At 36.6% G+C, this 17222-nt stretch overlaps 1 protein-coding gene across 3 annotated transcripts in view; it reads right to left on the bottom strand.

Annotated features, from left to right (window-relative positions):
* Nucleotides 1–17222, bottom strand: part of CNTN1 (contactin 1) — a gene marked incomplete at its 3' end in the record, with an annotated part of 284949 nt that overhangs the window by 77922 nt on the left and 189805 nt on the right. For all 3 annotated transcript variants that reach the window (XM_079773428.1, XM_079773427.1, XM_079773429.1), the window contains one exon: nucleotides 2–122. In XM_079773428.1, coding sequence (XP_079629554.1) covers nucleotides 2–122 — 121 coding nt within the window. The remainder of the gene's footprint in view (nucleotide 1; nucleotides 123–17222) is intronic.

Genomic DNA, 17222 nt, shown 5'->3' with positions numbered 1-17222 from the left:
CCTCGCACAACAAGGTCGGCCGAAGCGGAGGAGTTGTCCACAATGGTCTGCGCGGTGCACGTGTATCTGCCAGCATGCTTCAGCTGGGCATTGCGAATGAGCAGTTCCCCATTGGCGTCCAGCTGGGAGCAAAGCAGCAGTCATTCAAGTCAATACGTTTTTGACCACTTACATGGCATTTAGGATACAAGAAGGACATTTTTACTCTAACAAAATGAGTCCCATGAAAAGGCTTGCATTGTAGATATGCTAACCATATGTCTTTGCTCAGGATACTTAAGCTTTGGGCTTTCTCGGGGGAAAAATAAAGTGAGTTAATTACTCAAGGTCCATTTTAGCCCCAGTATCTTTAACATTTTATCATTTCTACTAGCAGAGGGACATACTGGGAGAAACCAAGGGATGACACTGTGTCCTGGTATCTTTTAAAGAGAAATTTTAAGGTCTAAAAATCTTAGTGATGAATGTCAGTGAGGACAAATTCATGCTATGTGGCTAGGAAGAATTATTAACTTGGTCTGGAAAAATTGATCTAATTGACTAATTTCAGGATGTGTCACAGTTCATTTTACAAAGTTTACAGAAACTGTCAAAAAGGAAAATTCTACTTACATGTTGTTTTTTTGCCAAAATATAAGCTCCATATGGGCAAGGATTTTTGTCTTGTTCACTGCTCTCTTCCCAATGCTCAAAAGTATATTCAGTATATATATTTTGAAGGAGGCTTGAGGGAATTTTGCTTGGGAATAATAACACACCACCTCACTGAAATTTCTAAAAATAGCTAATATTTATCAAATGCCTAGTCTATACCAGGTCCTGGGCTATGCAAGTATACATATTATCTCATTTAATTCTCTTTTGAGATAGTTCCTATTATGTTCATTTTACTAAAGATAAATGTGAGACTTAGAGTATCCAAGTAATTTAACTGAGGTCATTCAGCTTCTCTGGGAGTGAGAGCATGCCTAATCCTTGCTCATTATCTCCAAAAAATTCTCTTAAGAGAAACATTTTAAAAAGTCAATTTGGCTTTCCTGAGAACCAAAAATATTGATTTACTATTCCAATCATATATATTAAAGAATAAATGGTTAATAAGTAGGTTAATATTTTACATAACACAGAAGAGTATTATTTATGTGATATAATAAACCTGCAATTTTTTTTTTTATTTTAATGACTCTATATGAATGGATGCTCCACTTCATCATAGGCTCCACCAGAAGCCCCTTCACATATTAAATTCCATGCTGATTTTGGAAAATGTTTGGGCTTGCAGTCCTTGCTTGATGAATGAGGTTAAGAATAAGAGCTAGTTTTAATCTGAGCAATTCAGTTGGTTGTAACAGAATACTACTATCTCCATATAAAGAACTGGTCAGTGGTTACACACCTTGTTCCTTGATACTAGTCATTCTGAGTAAAAACATAGAGGTTGTGCAATTTAATGTCATTTGGGGTCTTGCTGTCCCTTGAGATCTAGATTGGCTAAACATCCAATTTCTAAGATTTGTATAAATTCCTGGGGTAGGAGAGTTCTTTCCTTCTGCTTTCTTAGTTATTTCTTTGCCAAACGAAGGGTCTCCAGGCTAGAAATGCAGCCCTTTCCATATTTTTGTCATAAAACCTACTAACATAGAGTATTCCCTAGTAAAGTAGGTTTACTGAAGAACTGAAGGTGCTGGAACTGGTTGTATCCCACAGGATAGGGCAAATCAACAGAAAGAATTATCATCCATTCCACAGGTCTATTCTTAAAAGTCCTGTTGGTTATATTTTCAGAGGGAATTCTCAGTGACCTTCACCTCCCCCAGTGCTCTGCCTTCTTGCTGGTATCCACTCTCACTCCCATCTCTTACTCCTGTCTGTCTTCTCTTCTGTCCCCTGGACAAAGAATTATTCTTATCTCCTCATGTTAACCTGCTTAATTCTTTGATGGCTGCTTGGATTCTGACCATACTTATTTCTCAAAACCTTTGCTGTTTTTAGTGTTTTTCATTTCTTTACCTCTTTTTTCTCAATCCATTTTATTGTGGTTGTCATATTTATTCAACTCACTTTACTTTATTTCTACTAACATTTGACTTTTCTTCCCCAAACACTCAACTTTTTCTAGTCACCTATGACAACACACTTCCCAAACACTTTGAGAACATTCTCAACCTCTTCTCTTCTTCAACTTCCTTATAATTCCAGCATAAAAACTGCACTTTATCCATCCCTTTTCATCTACTGCCTCTGCCCTTCTCCAATCTACCAACATCTCTGAGTGAGTGAGTTACTATATCCTGTTTGGTCACAACCTCCACCCCATCTCACTCTGTTCTTTTCTCCATTTGTCACCCAGAGTGACCTCTTAAAAATGCAAATATGATCAGTCAATCACACTCTCTGTAAAGACAAATTGAAACCTCTAGAAAGTGTCCCCTTCCCAAATAAGTTTTACAGTGACAAACCTGGCTGCTTTCTGTAGATTCTGTCCAAAATTCCAGCTCAACTCATGCCACTGTTTCAATTACACTCTGATTTCAAAGGAGCCCTCCTCCTTTTCTAGGACTTAAATTCACCTTGATCTCTCTGATCTCTGGTCCTCCATGGTAATTCCTCTCCTAAACCCCACATTCCCCACTCCTTTACCACCATCACCCAAATAACACTTACCTTCTCCCCACCAATACAAGTTCAAGTCATTTCCTCAAGCAAGTCTTCCCATTTTCTCTTGTTATATTTTGTCATAGCACTTCTTAACTCATGTCATAGTATATATCTCAATTGCAATGAAATAACTGTATAATTATGTGGTTAAAATCTGACTCCATGGGGGACTGTGAGTTTAATGAAGGAGGAAACACACCTGTTTTGTTCAGCATTGTATCCCTGTGTTATATATATGTACAGCCATATGTGCTGTATCCATAGGAACCAGCATAGTACCAGGAACATAATAACACTAAATTTACATTGTTTGAATGAACTAGTCAAGTTGCTTATCAAGAATTCTGGCATCTGCTTTTGAGATAATATATGTTCCCTTCAGCTACAAACAGAATTCGCTTAGCAAGTTCATATAGCCTATGAAAATTGCAGCACCTCATAAGCACATAATGAGACTTACTCTATTTGGTATCAGCATGAAGTATACACTCTTGCTACCTCCTCTGATTAGCCCTTCACCCAACTCCTAGCCTCTGGAGACAACTTACACTTTATCATTTATTTTATTTCCTGCAGACCTGTGTACATATCTATTGCAATGCCTAGATTCCTGTATGTCCCACTTTCATCACTTGGCTAACTTAAAGTCATAGTTTAGATGCCCCTTTCTTCTCTGGAACCCAAAGGCAGGGTTAGGCATTGCCCTTTGTACATTTTCGTTATGATTATATCACTTTACTATAATTGTTTAGTTGTTCATTTATTTTATTAGACTGGAATTCCTTGAGGGAGGGACTAGATCTTATTTATTATTGCATACAAATAACTTATTGAAATACATGACATACAGGAGGAATTAAACAAATAAATATTGCATAAATGAATTAATAAACAGCTATTGCCTAAAATAGTTTCATTAAATTCTTTTAGTAATTTAATATGATTTTTTAGGCAGGATAATGAGCTATATATATAAAAGCCTAAGCAACAGAACAACCAGAATGACTGGAATGACTGGTCGCTATGATGCACACTGACCACAAGGGGGCAGATGCTCAATGCAGGAGCTGCCTCCTGGTGGTTAGTGCACTCCCACAGCAGGAGTACAGTAGCCACTCATTCCCTCAGTAGTGCTGCAGGTCCCATCTCTGGAGAGCAGGCTAGGCACCATTGGACCAGTGCCACCGGCATGATCCTGACAGTGCTCCCAGCCTCCTGGAAGTCGGCTTCTGGGAATGCAGCCGCTTCCCCTCCCTAGGTGCTCCGCAAGGAAGAAACAATATAAAAGCGGCCAACAGGTGGCTCCCAACAACCAGCGCGAATGTTAGCGAGATGGACTCGGATCCTGGGCCAGCAAGGGCATCCCACTGCCTGCCCAGAGGGCTGATCACGTGCCGCCCCCACTCCCACTTGGGACCCCACCAGTGCAAGAATTCATGCACCAGGCTTCTAGTAATGTTATACATTTTTTAAAAGCTGAATTGAGAACTATTGTTATTCATATACATGAGATCAATTACCCATTAATAATACATTTCAAATTATTTATATACTAATTCCATGAAGAAATATAAGTGTTTCAGAAATAATATTCAAATTTATAGAGAGGATAATGCATTAACATATAAGAAAATGGAAGCCCATTTTTCCAACCAAATGTTTTATAAAGAATTGGGCCATTTCCCAAGAGAGGCCTATTCTTTGTCCTCAGCTTCTGAAAGGTAACCTATATGTCTTTCTTTGCCTGGGTATCTTGAGTCATACTGAATAGTCGAACAATGTGATTTAGTGTGGGAGTTAGCAGCCCCTGTATAGTTTTAGAGTAGGAGCTGGGGCCTAACCGGTTTGGCTCAGTGGATAGAGCATCAGCCTGCAGACTGAAGGGTCCTAGGTTTGATTCCAGTCAAGAGTATGTACCTTGGTTGCAGGCACATCCCCAGTAGGGAGTGTGGAGGAGGCAGCTGATCAATGTTTCTCTCTCATCAATGTTTCAAACTCTCTATCCCTCTCCCCTCCTCTCTGTAAAAAAAATCAATAAAATATATTTTAAAAATTTATTAGAGTAGGAGCTGGGCTCCGCCAGAAAGAACAAGATTGGGATTCAGGGGTTTTGGGTCATGTGATATATCAGTCAACCTAGAGACTGAGATTAGCCATGTGGGCAATCAATCAGTTATGTCTATGTGATTAAGCCCCAAGAAAATCTCTAGAACCAAAGCTCAGGTAAGCTTCCCTGGCTGGCAATACTCTGTGCTTATTGCTACATACCAAGGTTGATAGAGTCATGCATCTTGATTCTATGGGGAGAGAACAGGAAGCTCTGTGTTTGGTTCTTCTCCTGGACTCTGCCTTGTGCACTGCTTCCCTAGGCTGAGTTTAATTTGTATGCCTTTCCTGTAAAATACTATAACCATAAGTATGATAGCTTTCAAGGAGTTCTGTGAGTTACTTCCAGCAAATCAAAACTGAGACTGGTTTTGGCAACTCCCAGAATGTGTAGTAGGTTTCAGAAGTAAAGATGACCTCAGAGACTGTGCCCAAGTTTGTACTTGGCCTAAATCCTCATACCATATTACTAGTAAATAGAATTCTTCTAAGGGAGGAGGTAAAGAAATATTATTTTATTATTTATAACTTTTACTTAAAAGATATTTGAGGGGAATAGGAAAATTGTGAGGAAGGTAACTTTTTCTAAAGACTAATTAGCACATAGTCCTGAGTAATTTTAGAAAAATAAATAATTATGGTAAAATAAAATAATTTAAACACTATATATTTGTAAAAAAGACTGCTTTAATAGGCTTTGGCATCCTTAATAGCACTGTACTTTGACACCAAATATTCACTAATGGAAAGATATTAAGTAAAATCATTTTAAACTATTATGACATAGATACTAATATTATGGAAAGAACAATGTTTGCATAAAAATAAAAAGCACTTAGTTCTATTATATGCTTCATTATGTAAACTCACCACTTTGTTTGCTTCATGCTCTAGGAGAATGATAATCCTATTATTAAACTACTATTTCAATGAGCCATGTGATTAAATTGGAATTTTAAAAATAAAACACTTCAGAAATTAAAAATGTTTTATTTTAAAATAAAGAAATTGAGAACAGAAAAATAATAATATAAAAATAAACAAATTGTGGCACTATAATTGCCCTCTGTAAAATATATTTGAGTACTCTAAACTTAATATTCTTTTTTTTTTCTTAATGAAAGTGCTCTTTATTTTTCTGTAGACTCTCAATTTGAAAGATATTACTCTTTACTTATTTTATTCTGAAATCAATAATGGGGTCATTATTTTTATACTTTTCACATGTAATGAAAAACACAAATTGTTTTTATGTCAAAATATTATATTGAACTTACACTTATTGACTCTTCATAGTGAAACAGGAATTTTTGGGGGTGAAAAAGACAGGTTTTAGGAAATTATAGAAATTAGGGGACCATGGAGGAAGCACAGGGCTGCAGAGCAGCAGAAGGTATATTTCCATAGAATAGGGGAGTGAAAAGCTGCAACAGGTACATTTCCATAGAATGAGGGAGCTGGGAACAGCTAAAGGTCTATATTTACAAAATAAAGGGAAGGAAGCCCTTCATCCAGAAGGAGAAGAAAGACCAAAGGGAATAAGGAAACAATAAGGAAGGAGGGGGGGAACCTTTGAGCTCAGGAGTTACTATAGTAACCAGATTAAGGGAATAGTGACCAATCAGAGGGAATAGCAAGGCATCAGGATCTGCAGCCTTAATAAGACAAAGGGAAAAGGAACTCAGTGGGACTCTTTTCCCCTCCCTACATGGGAGTCCGTTATGTGGGACTCTTTCCCTCTCCCCACATGGGAGTCTGTACTTATTCTCCAATAAATCTCCACCTTTGCTATACCACTTTCTGTCCGTGGATTCATTCTTCGATTCGGCGGACAAAGAATTCAAGCTCCAGTCCAAAAATTCTGTAACAATAGTAAATTCTCTAAAAGTTTTAATTAAACTATTCTAAAAGTTTAATGCTAAGCTCATTTTAAAAGTCGGCTCTTTTTAAAACATTAGAAATTAGTTGGTAATGATGGGCCTACTTTTATAAAGTAATAATAAGTGACTTTAACATTTATTCTCATTTGCTCTATATTTGGTGAAGGTGTGGCATTAAAATGCCTCAGAAGGAAAGCAAAGGAAAAACATACTATATCACTTCCAATATAGCTGTGTATGTAGAAAAGCTTTCCTGGAGGTTTTATAAATGGCACTAGCACTTTTCATACCTCAGGAGAAGTAGAAGTTCTCAGTGGTCAACAGAAAGCTTACAAAGCAAGTAAAGATCATGGACCTCAGCACATTCTAGCCACAAATTAGATACGAATGCTCTCTATATTTTTCACTAAAAACCACAGCTTGGCTGAATTACAGAATGCTTCCCTTCATATGAGGAGAGTTGAATCACATACTGGAAATTGTGATAGCACAGCTCAGGGATATTCCAAAGTGTATATGTGGTTTACCACTTAGAAATTTCCCAAATTTGAATCAAAAGACTTCCAAAATATAAATTCCTATATCTTCCTTCCCCCCTCTGACATGAACTAACTCATTCCTGTAGTATAAATGAATCTGAATTACTAACTTATATTAACAGTTGAATTAATTATAATGAAAAATATTACTGATATGGTACAGATAAGGGCTAGATAAAATGAATAGCTCATAATGGCTATATATCAACAAAAACTTATTTTTTTGTTCTGTAAAAGTTCAGAATGAAGGCATTTATATTGAAGGTTGGAAGAAAGCATATCCTTTTAAGAGAACAGTTTAGAAACTTATAAGTAAAAATTATTATCCTATCTAATAAAGAGGGAATATGCTAATTGACTGCCCTGCCCTCAAAGATGGCGGCGCCCACAGCCACAAGATGGCGGTGCCCAGTCCCCTCAGCCCGCCAGCCAGCTACCCAGGGCCAGCCCAAGGCGCAGGCAAGCCTCGGATGTCAGCTGCCCAACTGCCCAGGGCCGCCCGAGGCTCAGGTAACCAGGGCCGGCTGAGACTTGCACTGCCTGCAGTGGCAGCAGCGAAAGTGTGATGGGGCATCGCCTTCCCCTGATCACCGGGTCGCCTCCCACCCCTGAGGGCTCCTGGACTGTGAGAGGGGGCAGGCCAGGTTGAGGGACCCCCCCCCCTCCAGTGCATGAATTTTCATGTACTGGGCCTCTAGTGTATGTATAATACATGCTGTATCCATGAAAAATATAAACATTTCTTTTTTACTTTTGACTGGTTATGTTAAAGAAAACTTAACTATAGCAAATACATTACATACAACTTTAAACTTAAATACCACCATCATCAACATGACCAACAGTAAATATTTAGTAAAGGATTCCTAGGTGCCAGGAACTACTATAAATACTTTACATGTGCAAACTCACTTGCTCTTAACAACAGCCCTGTGTGATAGGTAATTTTCTTAAGCATTTTTATTTTATTTTTTAAATATATTTTTATTGATTTCAGAGAGGAAGGGAGAAGAGAGAGATAGAAACATCAATGATGAGAGAGAATCATTGATTGACTGTCTTCTGCACGCCCAACATTGGGGATTGAGCCTACAACCTGGGCATATGCCCTGACCAGAAATCGGACTGTGACCTATTGGTTCATAGGTTGACACTCAACCACTGAGCCACACAGGCCAGGCTTAACCATATTTTAGAGATGAGGGTACAATACTACTACTGCTACTGCTGTGGCTGTTAATAGGATATTACTACTGCTACTAATGTTAGTGTGTTACGTGCCATTGAGTTGGCTTTGATTCCTGGTGACTCCATGAATGAGTGTGATCCACAATGTTCTGTCCTCAGCAGCCCTGCTCAGCTCCTGTGGATGCATGCCTATGGTTTCTTTTATGGAGCCAAACCATCCCAATTTGGCTTTCCTCTTTTCCTGCTGCCTTCTATTTTCCCCTACACTATTGTCTTTTCCAAAAAAACCCTGCCTGAAATTATTGGGAAAATACAAGGGATAGATGGGATACCAATAGAATTTATTTCAAGCCACAGAGACTTATTCTATCAAAATCTTAATATGAATATGTCAACAAATATGGAAAACAAAACAATTGCCTGCAGACTGGAAACACAGAATACACATCCCAACCTTTAAGAAGGAAGATGCCAAGAAGTGTGGTAATTACAGGACCATTGCTCAAATTTCCCATGCAAGCAAAGTGATGCTTAAGGTGAGGCAACAAAGTCTTCCAGCTTATAGGGGGCAAGAAATGCCAGATGTTCAAGCTGCTACAGATACTACTATTAAAACTGCTATTACTACTTCGACTATTGCCACTGCCACTGCTAACGCTACTACTAATTTATTAAATGCCTTTTAGATATATTATATGTGACAATTTGTTAGATACTTTATCTACATTGTCTTATTTAATTTATAATTCTTAGGGAGATACTATTCTAAGGGATATATATATATATATATATATATATATATATATCCCTTAAAAACATTAAAATGAAGTAATGTTATTGAAAATTTAAAAGTATACATAAATTAGGGAAGTGGTGGAGAAAAATTACTGGGAAGTCACCCAGTATATTTAGAACCAATGGAAATGTTGAACATCCCTAAATTTGACTATTTTGATGGTCAAAGAGTCCAATTTTGATTAATTGGATCATTTTAAATTCAAACTCAAAAAAGAAGAAATTTCTCTTGAAGTCTCTGCCTTAGCATTTTGAATGAGGGACAAAAACATCAAAGCTTTGGATTTAGAAGCTATGTTTTAGAGTTGAAAGAAAACTTGGGTATCGTTTAATTTGTATGGTTTTTAAATTGGCTCCCATTAGCCTCAGGGTTCTGAAGATCTTCACGGACCACTTGGTAGAGGAAAGGATCAGAATGGGGAATTTTTTGACAGGAAAGAGTGAGAAGCCCTATGGTTAGGCTTTTGGCTACGTAGTTTCCTACACATGCACACAATTTCTTCAATCAGAGCAACCTTACATTCATTTTTTTTAAATTTATTGGAGTTCTGATTTAAATGTTCTTTGAAAAAAAAAGGATTCTGCTGCTAAAAATTATTTATTGTTATCTTTCAAAACTACTGATGTAGCCCAACTTCCTCATGAGGCAGATGAGAACCTTGAGGCTCAGAGTAACTGTTTTGCCCAAGGTCATATAGCTAACTCTTCAATGGCAAGACCAGAACAAGATTCCAGATCTTTAGATAGTGTTCTGTTTTTAATGACAAACTGGAAAAAATTAATGGTATTTTCTTTGGGGGTTGTGTGTGTGTGTGTGGGGGGGGGGGGAGCGGGTAATGCAACAGCTAATGACAAATAGTATATTTCTAGTGTGATATCAGAAATAAAATAATCAAAGTCCATGATGTAAAATATTAACATTGCTAAAACTCTATAAAGTTTCTATGCTTATTTTCTCCTTTTAAAAATTTTATATACTCACTGTATTTTGCAAGAATAACAGCCAGAATAATTACTGCAGCAATGTTTAAGTATGCAAGGAGTTCTATATAAAACAAATGGGTCTTTAATATTCTATGCATTTTTGGATATTCCCCCAAGCCAATACATCTCTGAAGAACAAAGATTTGCTTCTATATGTGCTTAATTCCATTCACTTAACATTGCCACCAACAAATGCTTACATAGACGAGGCTATGGGATGTTACGCTAGAGAGTAACTTTGGCTCACATGGTCTCTGTACTAGCAGTGTGATGATCTAAAGAAGATTATGCGAGTATAGACACACTTAGTGAACATAGATACCCACTTCCATGCAAGCTGATGGGAAGAGCAAATAAAATACAATAGTTAGGTTTAAGGAAAGGTATTAGGCTAGTAAAAGGGAGATCAAAAAAGGCATATGTTCACATAGACATGCAAAGGAGAGAGATATGACAGAATTCTCTAGGTTTTTTCCAATTAATTACTGGTAAGAACTGAGAAGATATTTGGCCAAAGGCAGAATGCCTTTCTGAGTTTTGTGTGTGTCAGGGGACTATATACATTTACATATTTCTTTTTCTCTTCCACTGCTCATAAAAAACATATGACCTTAAATTCAGAAAAAAAAATGAAATCTACCCTCTATTCCATACTATTTTGGCAAATGTTTACTCTAGCCTCATAAATTTTTTGTCCTCGGCATTCTCATCTGCTCAAAATAATATAATGCTCTTTGTTCTTAACATCCTGCTTAAAACCTGTCAGTGGCCAATCCATTTATTCCCAAGTCTCTCTTTTTTAATCTTCCTCTAGAGTAGTGTTTCTCAATCTTGGCTCTATAGACAATTTAGATCAGATAATTTTCTGTTGTGGGGACTGTCCCCAGTATTATAGGATGTTTAGCAGCACACATGTTCAACAGATGCCCATACACACTGCCCTCCTCCAACCACCCTGCCGTTGTCACAACCACAGTTGCCTAGGCAGAAAAGTTGCTCTGGGTTTAAAAGTACCAATTTAGGGCCTATATCATCTCACTGTGCCTGCTTTCTTTTTTTAAAAATTTCTTTATTGATTAAGGTATTACATATGTGTGCCTGCTTTCTGCAGCTCTAATTTGACCTTTGCCTTTTCCCATGTTACTGTACTACCCTCCTGTTCTCTTCCAACCTGTTATTCCATAACTCTGGACAACCTTTACCTTGCTCAACAGTGAATAGAGTAAATGTGAAATTAAAATAATGACCCCTATTTTATTATTGTTATTTCTCCCCCCTCCCCTCCCCCTTTTTTGGCATGTCTTGCAGAAGCAAAATTTCTGTTCAAGTTCATAACATGCTCTAGGATGGAATATATATGTCTCACACATATTTAACATATTTTTGTGACATGTTCAGTCTAATTAATTTTTTAAAAAGAAATATAGCCTAAGGGTATGAAATCTGTCTTCTTTAATTATGAATGGTGTTGTCAATATAGTCAGAACAAATGCATATCCACATACCTACAAACACACACATATACCTGCCTACCTAAAGGAGATCACTAAGAATTTTATAGTTAGACCACCTGAGATTCTGTGGACTTGATTACAATGTATTGCAAAGGTAGCTAATAGTATAGGAAAAATGAATTTGGATAACCTCGAGTGAACATAAAAGGCTCATTAATCAAGAGTATTCTTTTACCATTTGTAACAGCATGGATGGAACTGGAGATCATTATGCTAAGTGAAATAAGCCAGTCGGAGAAAAATAAATATCACATGATCTCACTCATATGTGGGATATAATGATCAACATAATTTGATGAACAAGAATAGATCCAGAGACAAATGGCAGGGGAGGGAGGGGTCAGAGACCAACCAAAGGACTTGTATGCATGCATATTAGCCTAACCAATGGACACAGACTCTGGGGCAGTGGGGGCTTGCCTGGGGTGGGAATGACAGGTGGGTTTGGGGAGTCAAATAGGGAAAAAGGAGACATATGTAAAACTTTAAACAATTAAAAAAAGAGTATAGAATAAATTCTGAGTTGAACATTACTATCTCACAGTGTTTCAAATAATGGGAGGAGGGTTATCTAAATAAATGTAGGTATGAATATTAACCAATGGATGATAAGTTGGAGTAGAGAGGAGCACAGGGATACAGTCAGACCACCTGGTTTCAGATCCTCCCTCTGCTGCTAGCAAGGTGAATAATTAATTTCAGCAAGTTACTTCACCTTTGTCATCCTCAGTTCTCTCACCGAGAAAATCGAGAAAATCACAACAATAATATGCGTTCCATAGAGGACTGCTGTGAAGATCAACTGAGAAATACATGGAACACATTTAACCCAATGCTGGCCAAATAGTAAAACACTCAACAAAGGTTGACTATTTATTGTCTCTTTACTACCCTCAGCAAGGAAATACCGAGAATGTGGTTTTTTTTTTCTTGAACTAAGTGTCCTACACAGCAAGCAGCGCAAGAATTAATTTATGAAATATGAGATCTACAATTAAAAAAACAACAACTATCTGGCAAAATTACAACTGTTGTAATTTTTAGTGGGGAATGATTCTCTATTATAAAGAGTATTCATAATAATCACTTACAATCGGCCACATCTTGTGCCAAGCACTCTATAGGCATTCTCTCATTGAATCCTTGCAAAAATGTTATGAAGTAATTGGCTTTGCAAACCCAATGAAGTAATCTGAATGAAGTAAGTGAATTATTAATAACATTTTTACAGAGGGGGAAATCTGAGGCTTAGAGAGGCTTAATCATAGGCTCAGTCACAGGATCCGAATTGAAAAAAATGGAGCCTAGAGCCCAGGTCTGGTTGTGGCCCAGCCTCCGAATAATTCATATGATATTTATAAATCCAATGCATATCAAGCAATTAGCTTCTTGGTAAAGTACAATGTTAACATTTATTTGTAATAAGAGAATCAGAAAAAAAAAAATTACATTGGCAACAGCCAGAATTCGAGTGTTTAAGAAACTCATGTGATCAACAAAGATAATAGCTCTGACAGGGAGAATGATGTCAAATAGTTTAAAGAAAATGACTCAAAGTTTATGACCAAAGATAGGTGGCTATTAAAATATAATTCCTGAAGATCAGATAAATTGTAGATAGTCAAAAGTCCTTTCTAGAACAAGAGGGATTATAAATTATATTGGTAAATAAAATGACTCTGCCTTTGGTATTTAAGGGAGTAAATAGCTATTGAATTAGAAAATCAAAATAGAAGTCATTTCATAGTTGGACGTAAGTATATGGGACAATATATTTGTTTAATTTCATAAACAATCATTCCAGACTGAAATTTGAAACCTTATGCAAGGCTGCCACAGGGTGGTCAAAATCTGGAACAGCAAGCGAAAATTAAAGCACTGAGTACTGAGTAAACTTTCTTACTAAAATTAAAGTGGAAAATAAAAACTTAGGTTCTTAAAATAAAATGTTTAAACTGTAAACTCTATACTCTCTTCATTAATTAGAGCTTCAGATATTAATTTTAGCAATTAAAATGATTAAAATGTAATGGTGATAATCATAGCAGTTTGATAACTGTGATAGCAACCAAATGTTTACATCTGAATTTTAAACTCACAGATTTAACTCTGATTTATTTTGGATCAGTGCTGTGTTTGTTTCTGTCAGTGTTTTATTCACCCATCACTTTTCCACACTTGTGGTATGTGCTCAATACAACATTTTTAAATGAACAAATGATACTCAATTATTGAAATGTTACCAGAATTTTTTTAAATATCAAAATATTATTTATGAAACCAATATATATATACATATATAAAATGTATGTATATACTGATATTTTTACCTGCAACTTGAATAATAGACATTGCAATTAGCAATGTTCCTTGCTTTGCTGTCCCTAATACCTGCTCTCTCTATTATGTTTTCTTTTTTGGTTTTTAATTTTTTTTTTTAATTTATCTTTATTATTGAAAGTATTACAGCTGCCCCCCCCCCCCCCACCTTTTGTTCAATCAGCTTTAGATAGAGCCACTAGAACAGTAGTCGGCAAATCGCGGCTTGCGAGCCACATGCGGCTCTTTGGCCCCTTGAGTGAGGCTCTTCCACAAAATACCACGTGCGGGCACACACGTACAGTGCGATTGAAACTTCGTGGCCCATGCCCAGAAGTCGGTTTTCGGCTCTCAAAAGAAATTTCAATCATTGTACTGTTGATACTTGGCTCTGTTGAGTAATGAGTTTGCCGACCACTGCACTAGAACGATGGTCTATTAAGGAGTGCAGAAGCAATTACTAGCCATCAGGATTATCTTTCACAAGGTGGATCAAACACAAATGGCGTTTGCACTTGAATCTTGTGTTGTAGATTTAGCAGTGAAGTCTGGCTTTGAAGTTTGCCTTAAAAGAGAAAGAAGACGTGAGGGAAAGCTTTATGGGTTTCTTAGGTTCAAAAGACAGAATTAAGTTTAAGAACTTATCTTAAAGTATTCTTATCTTTTCCCCCCCTTTTTTGATATTTAGAGAGTTGGATCCCATCCGTCCACCTACAATAAAAAAAAAACCAACTATCTGGCAAAAATGCTAAAGTGCTAAAATGTGCAGGAGGTATTTTCACTCAATTAAGCTGTGTAGTTAGCCAGGAAGCATGTTTTCTACAATTCATGAATCATTATCTGGTGGGCTGAGCTGAAACCAGGGTTGGTGAGCCCAGAGCATGGGTGTGCAGTTAGGGTTCTCCTCTGGATAAGCTGAGGGGCAACTGTAGGGATCTCTGTGGCTACCTTCTGCAAAAGGGGACGGGGGGCGATCGTGAGGGTCAAAGTCTATTACATCTTTATGGTCTGCTTTATTATTTATTTCTTAATTAGCATTCCAGCTATTTCTTTATTTTTCACTCTTTTAAAGCAAGGGGCTCTTTTCTCCTCTCTCCCTTTACTAATTTCTCTTTTTGGAAATGTTTATTTACATTAACCAATGCAATGAAACTATTATGTTAAAAACATCAAGAGGCTCCACAAATGAAGTTTCAGCTTCATTTAGGCAATTTACACCCCACAATCTGTTTGTATAGACTTCACAGCAGCTATTAACTACTTTTATAAATTACGGTTGTTATATTTTAGGAATTATTTAATTTATAAAACCAAGGAAATAAGCAAATTTAAAGGTCTACTTTTAAAAAAAATAAGATTTCTGTTTAGCTCACTTTAGTTTTTCTTAAATTGAGTACATACTGAGTATCATTTGCTTTTCTTGCAAAACAAAACACAATCTGAAGAAATTATTAAAGATTTTGGTGTCAATTTTACTAGTTTTGGGTATGCTTATGATTAAGCATATCAACATAGTTTAACATATAAGGAAAATATATCACATGGCATAATGTTAAAATAGTTCTCTGCCAATACCCAGTTGTCATTTTTTATTTATTTTACTTTTTTTATTTTTTATATATATTTTTATTTATTTCGGAGAGGAAAAGAGAGGGAGAGACAAAAACATCAATGATGAAAGAGAATCATCGATTGGCTGCCTCCTGCATGCCCCCTACTGGGGATCGAGCCCGCAACCCTGGCATGTGCCCTTGACTGGAATCAAACCCGGAACCCCTCAGTACAACAGGCCAACGCTCTATCCACTGAGCCAAACCAGCTAGGGCGCAGTTGTCATTTTATAAAGTGTAAGTTAATTCAGAACCAAAGACAATCATTGAAATTACTGTAGACTTAGAGTTACAGCTAAACCTATTCGATTAAAAAGAAAGAAAAAGGAATTGCATTTGAGATACAAAAAAGCATTAACATGATGATGCATCAACTGTTATTCTATAAATCTATTTAATGATATTTAAGAATAAATCCCTCCATCTATTTAAAATCCCTCTTACTCTGACTCAAAGCTTAGTTTGGCTTTTTAAAGTGGAAAGTTCTAGAAGAATTTTTTAAAAGAGCTAGACTACTTGAAAGCATAATATTTATTACAATATATACATGCCAATTTTCAGATATCATAGGACTGTAAAAATCTTAAACATTTTATAACTCAGAACTAATTCAAACTCAAACTTTATTGATATATTTATAATTGACTTCTAAAGTTAAAATTAAAGTTTTATTAACTAAGCATATATTCTACACAGACCCTTCTAGAGAACAAAGTGGTAGGAGCAGTGCTCAATTTGTTTCTTACATGCACTGTCAACCAGACAGCCCTATCAATGCTCCAGCGATGCCTCCAACAAGCCATTACTCCCGTATTACCTCCCAGTATTGTACCTCTATTTTCTTTCTTTTTGTTGTTGTTAATCCTTACTGGAGGATATTTTTCCATTGATTTTTTTTTTTTGAGAGAGAGAGAGTGAAAGGGAGGGGGAGAGACAGAGAGAGAGACATGGATGTGTGAGAGAGAGACACATTGATTGTTTGCTTCTCATACACCCTCAACTGGAGCTGGGGATTGAACTGCAAAGGAGGTACATGCCCTTGACCAGAATTGAATCTGGGACCCTTCAGTTTATGGGCTGATGCTCTACCCATTGAGCCAAACCAGCTAGGGCCTATGTTCTTTATATCTATACATCCCTGTGCTTAATTGAAGGACTTGTATCATGTATGCTTTCCTATTCTTAAACTGAAACAGCTGTTTAACCCTTTTCAAATCACATGGATTTGTTCTCCAAACCTCCCCATATATATAATTTATCTATATCTTATCCTCAAAGAATAAAATAAATACCCTAAAATAATCGTTTTAACAAAGGACAAGTTTATGCTCTTACCTCATTTCAAGTTAATGTGAAGGCACTAGAACCCAGAGTAAAAATATACTAAGGTGTACTACATCAATATAAAAATTGTATAATAATCCAGGGGAATGGACCTACAGCACAAAGAATAGTTATTGATTAATATTTCTACCAAAATCCTCAGGGCTAGCCATTTTTCAGAAAGGGCAGGAATGCTCTCATGAACATAAGGAGACCCATGAAAAGCCTTTTTTTTTTTTTTTTTTTTGTCTGTTTGTCAGTCTCATGTAAATGATTATAGTAACAGAGCTGTAGCGCAGACACATG

The sequence above is a fragment of the Cnephaeus nilssonii genome (assembly GCF_951640355.1).
Source record: "Cnephaeus nilssonii genome assembly, chromosome: 6".
In the NCBI taxonomy this organism is placed as follows: domain Eukaryota; kingdom Metazoa; phylum Chordata; class Mammalia; order Chiroptera; family Vespertilionidae; genus Cnephaeus; species Cnephaeus nilssonii.
Note: the sequence above shows the minus strand (reverse complement) of the source record. Positions and strands in the feature narration are given on the sequence as shown.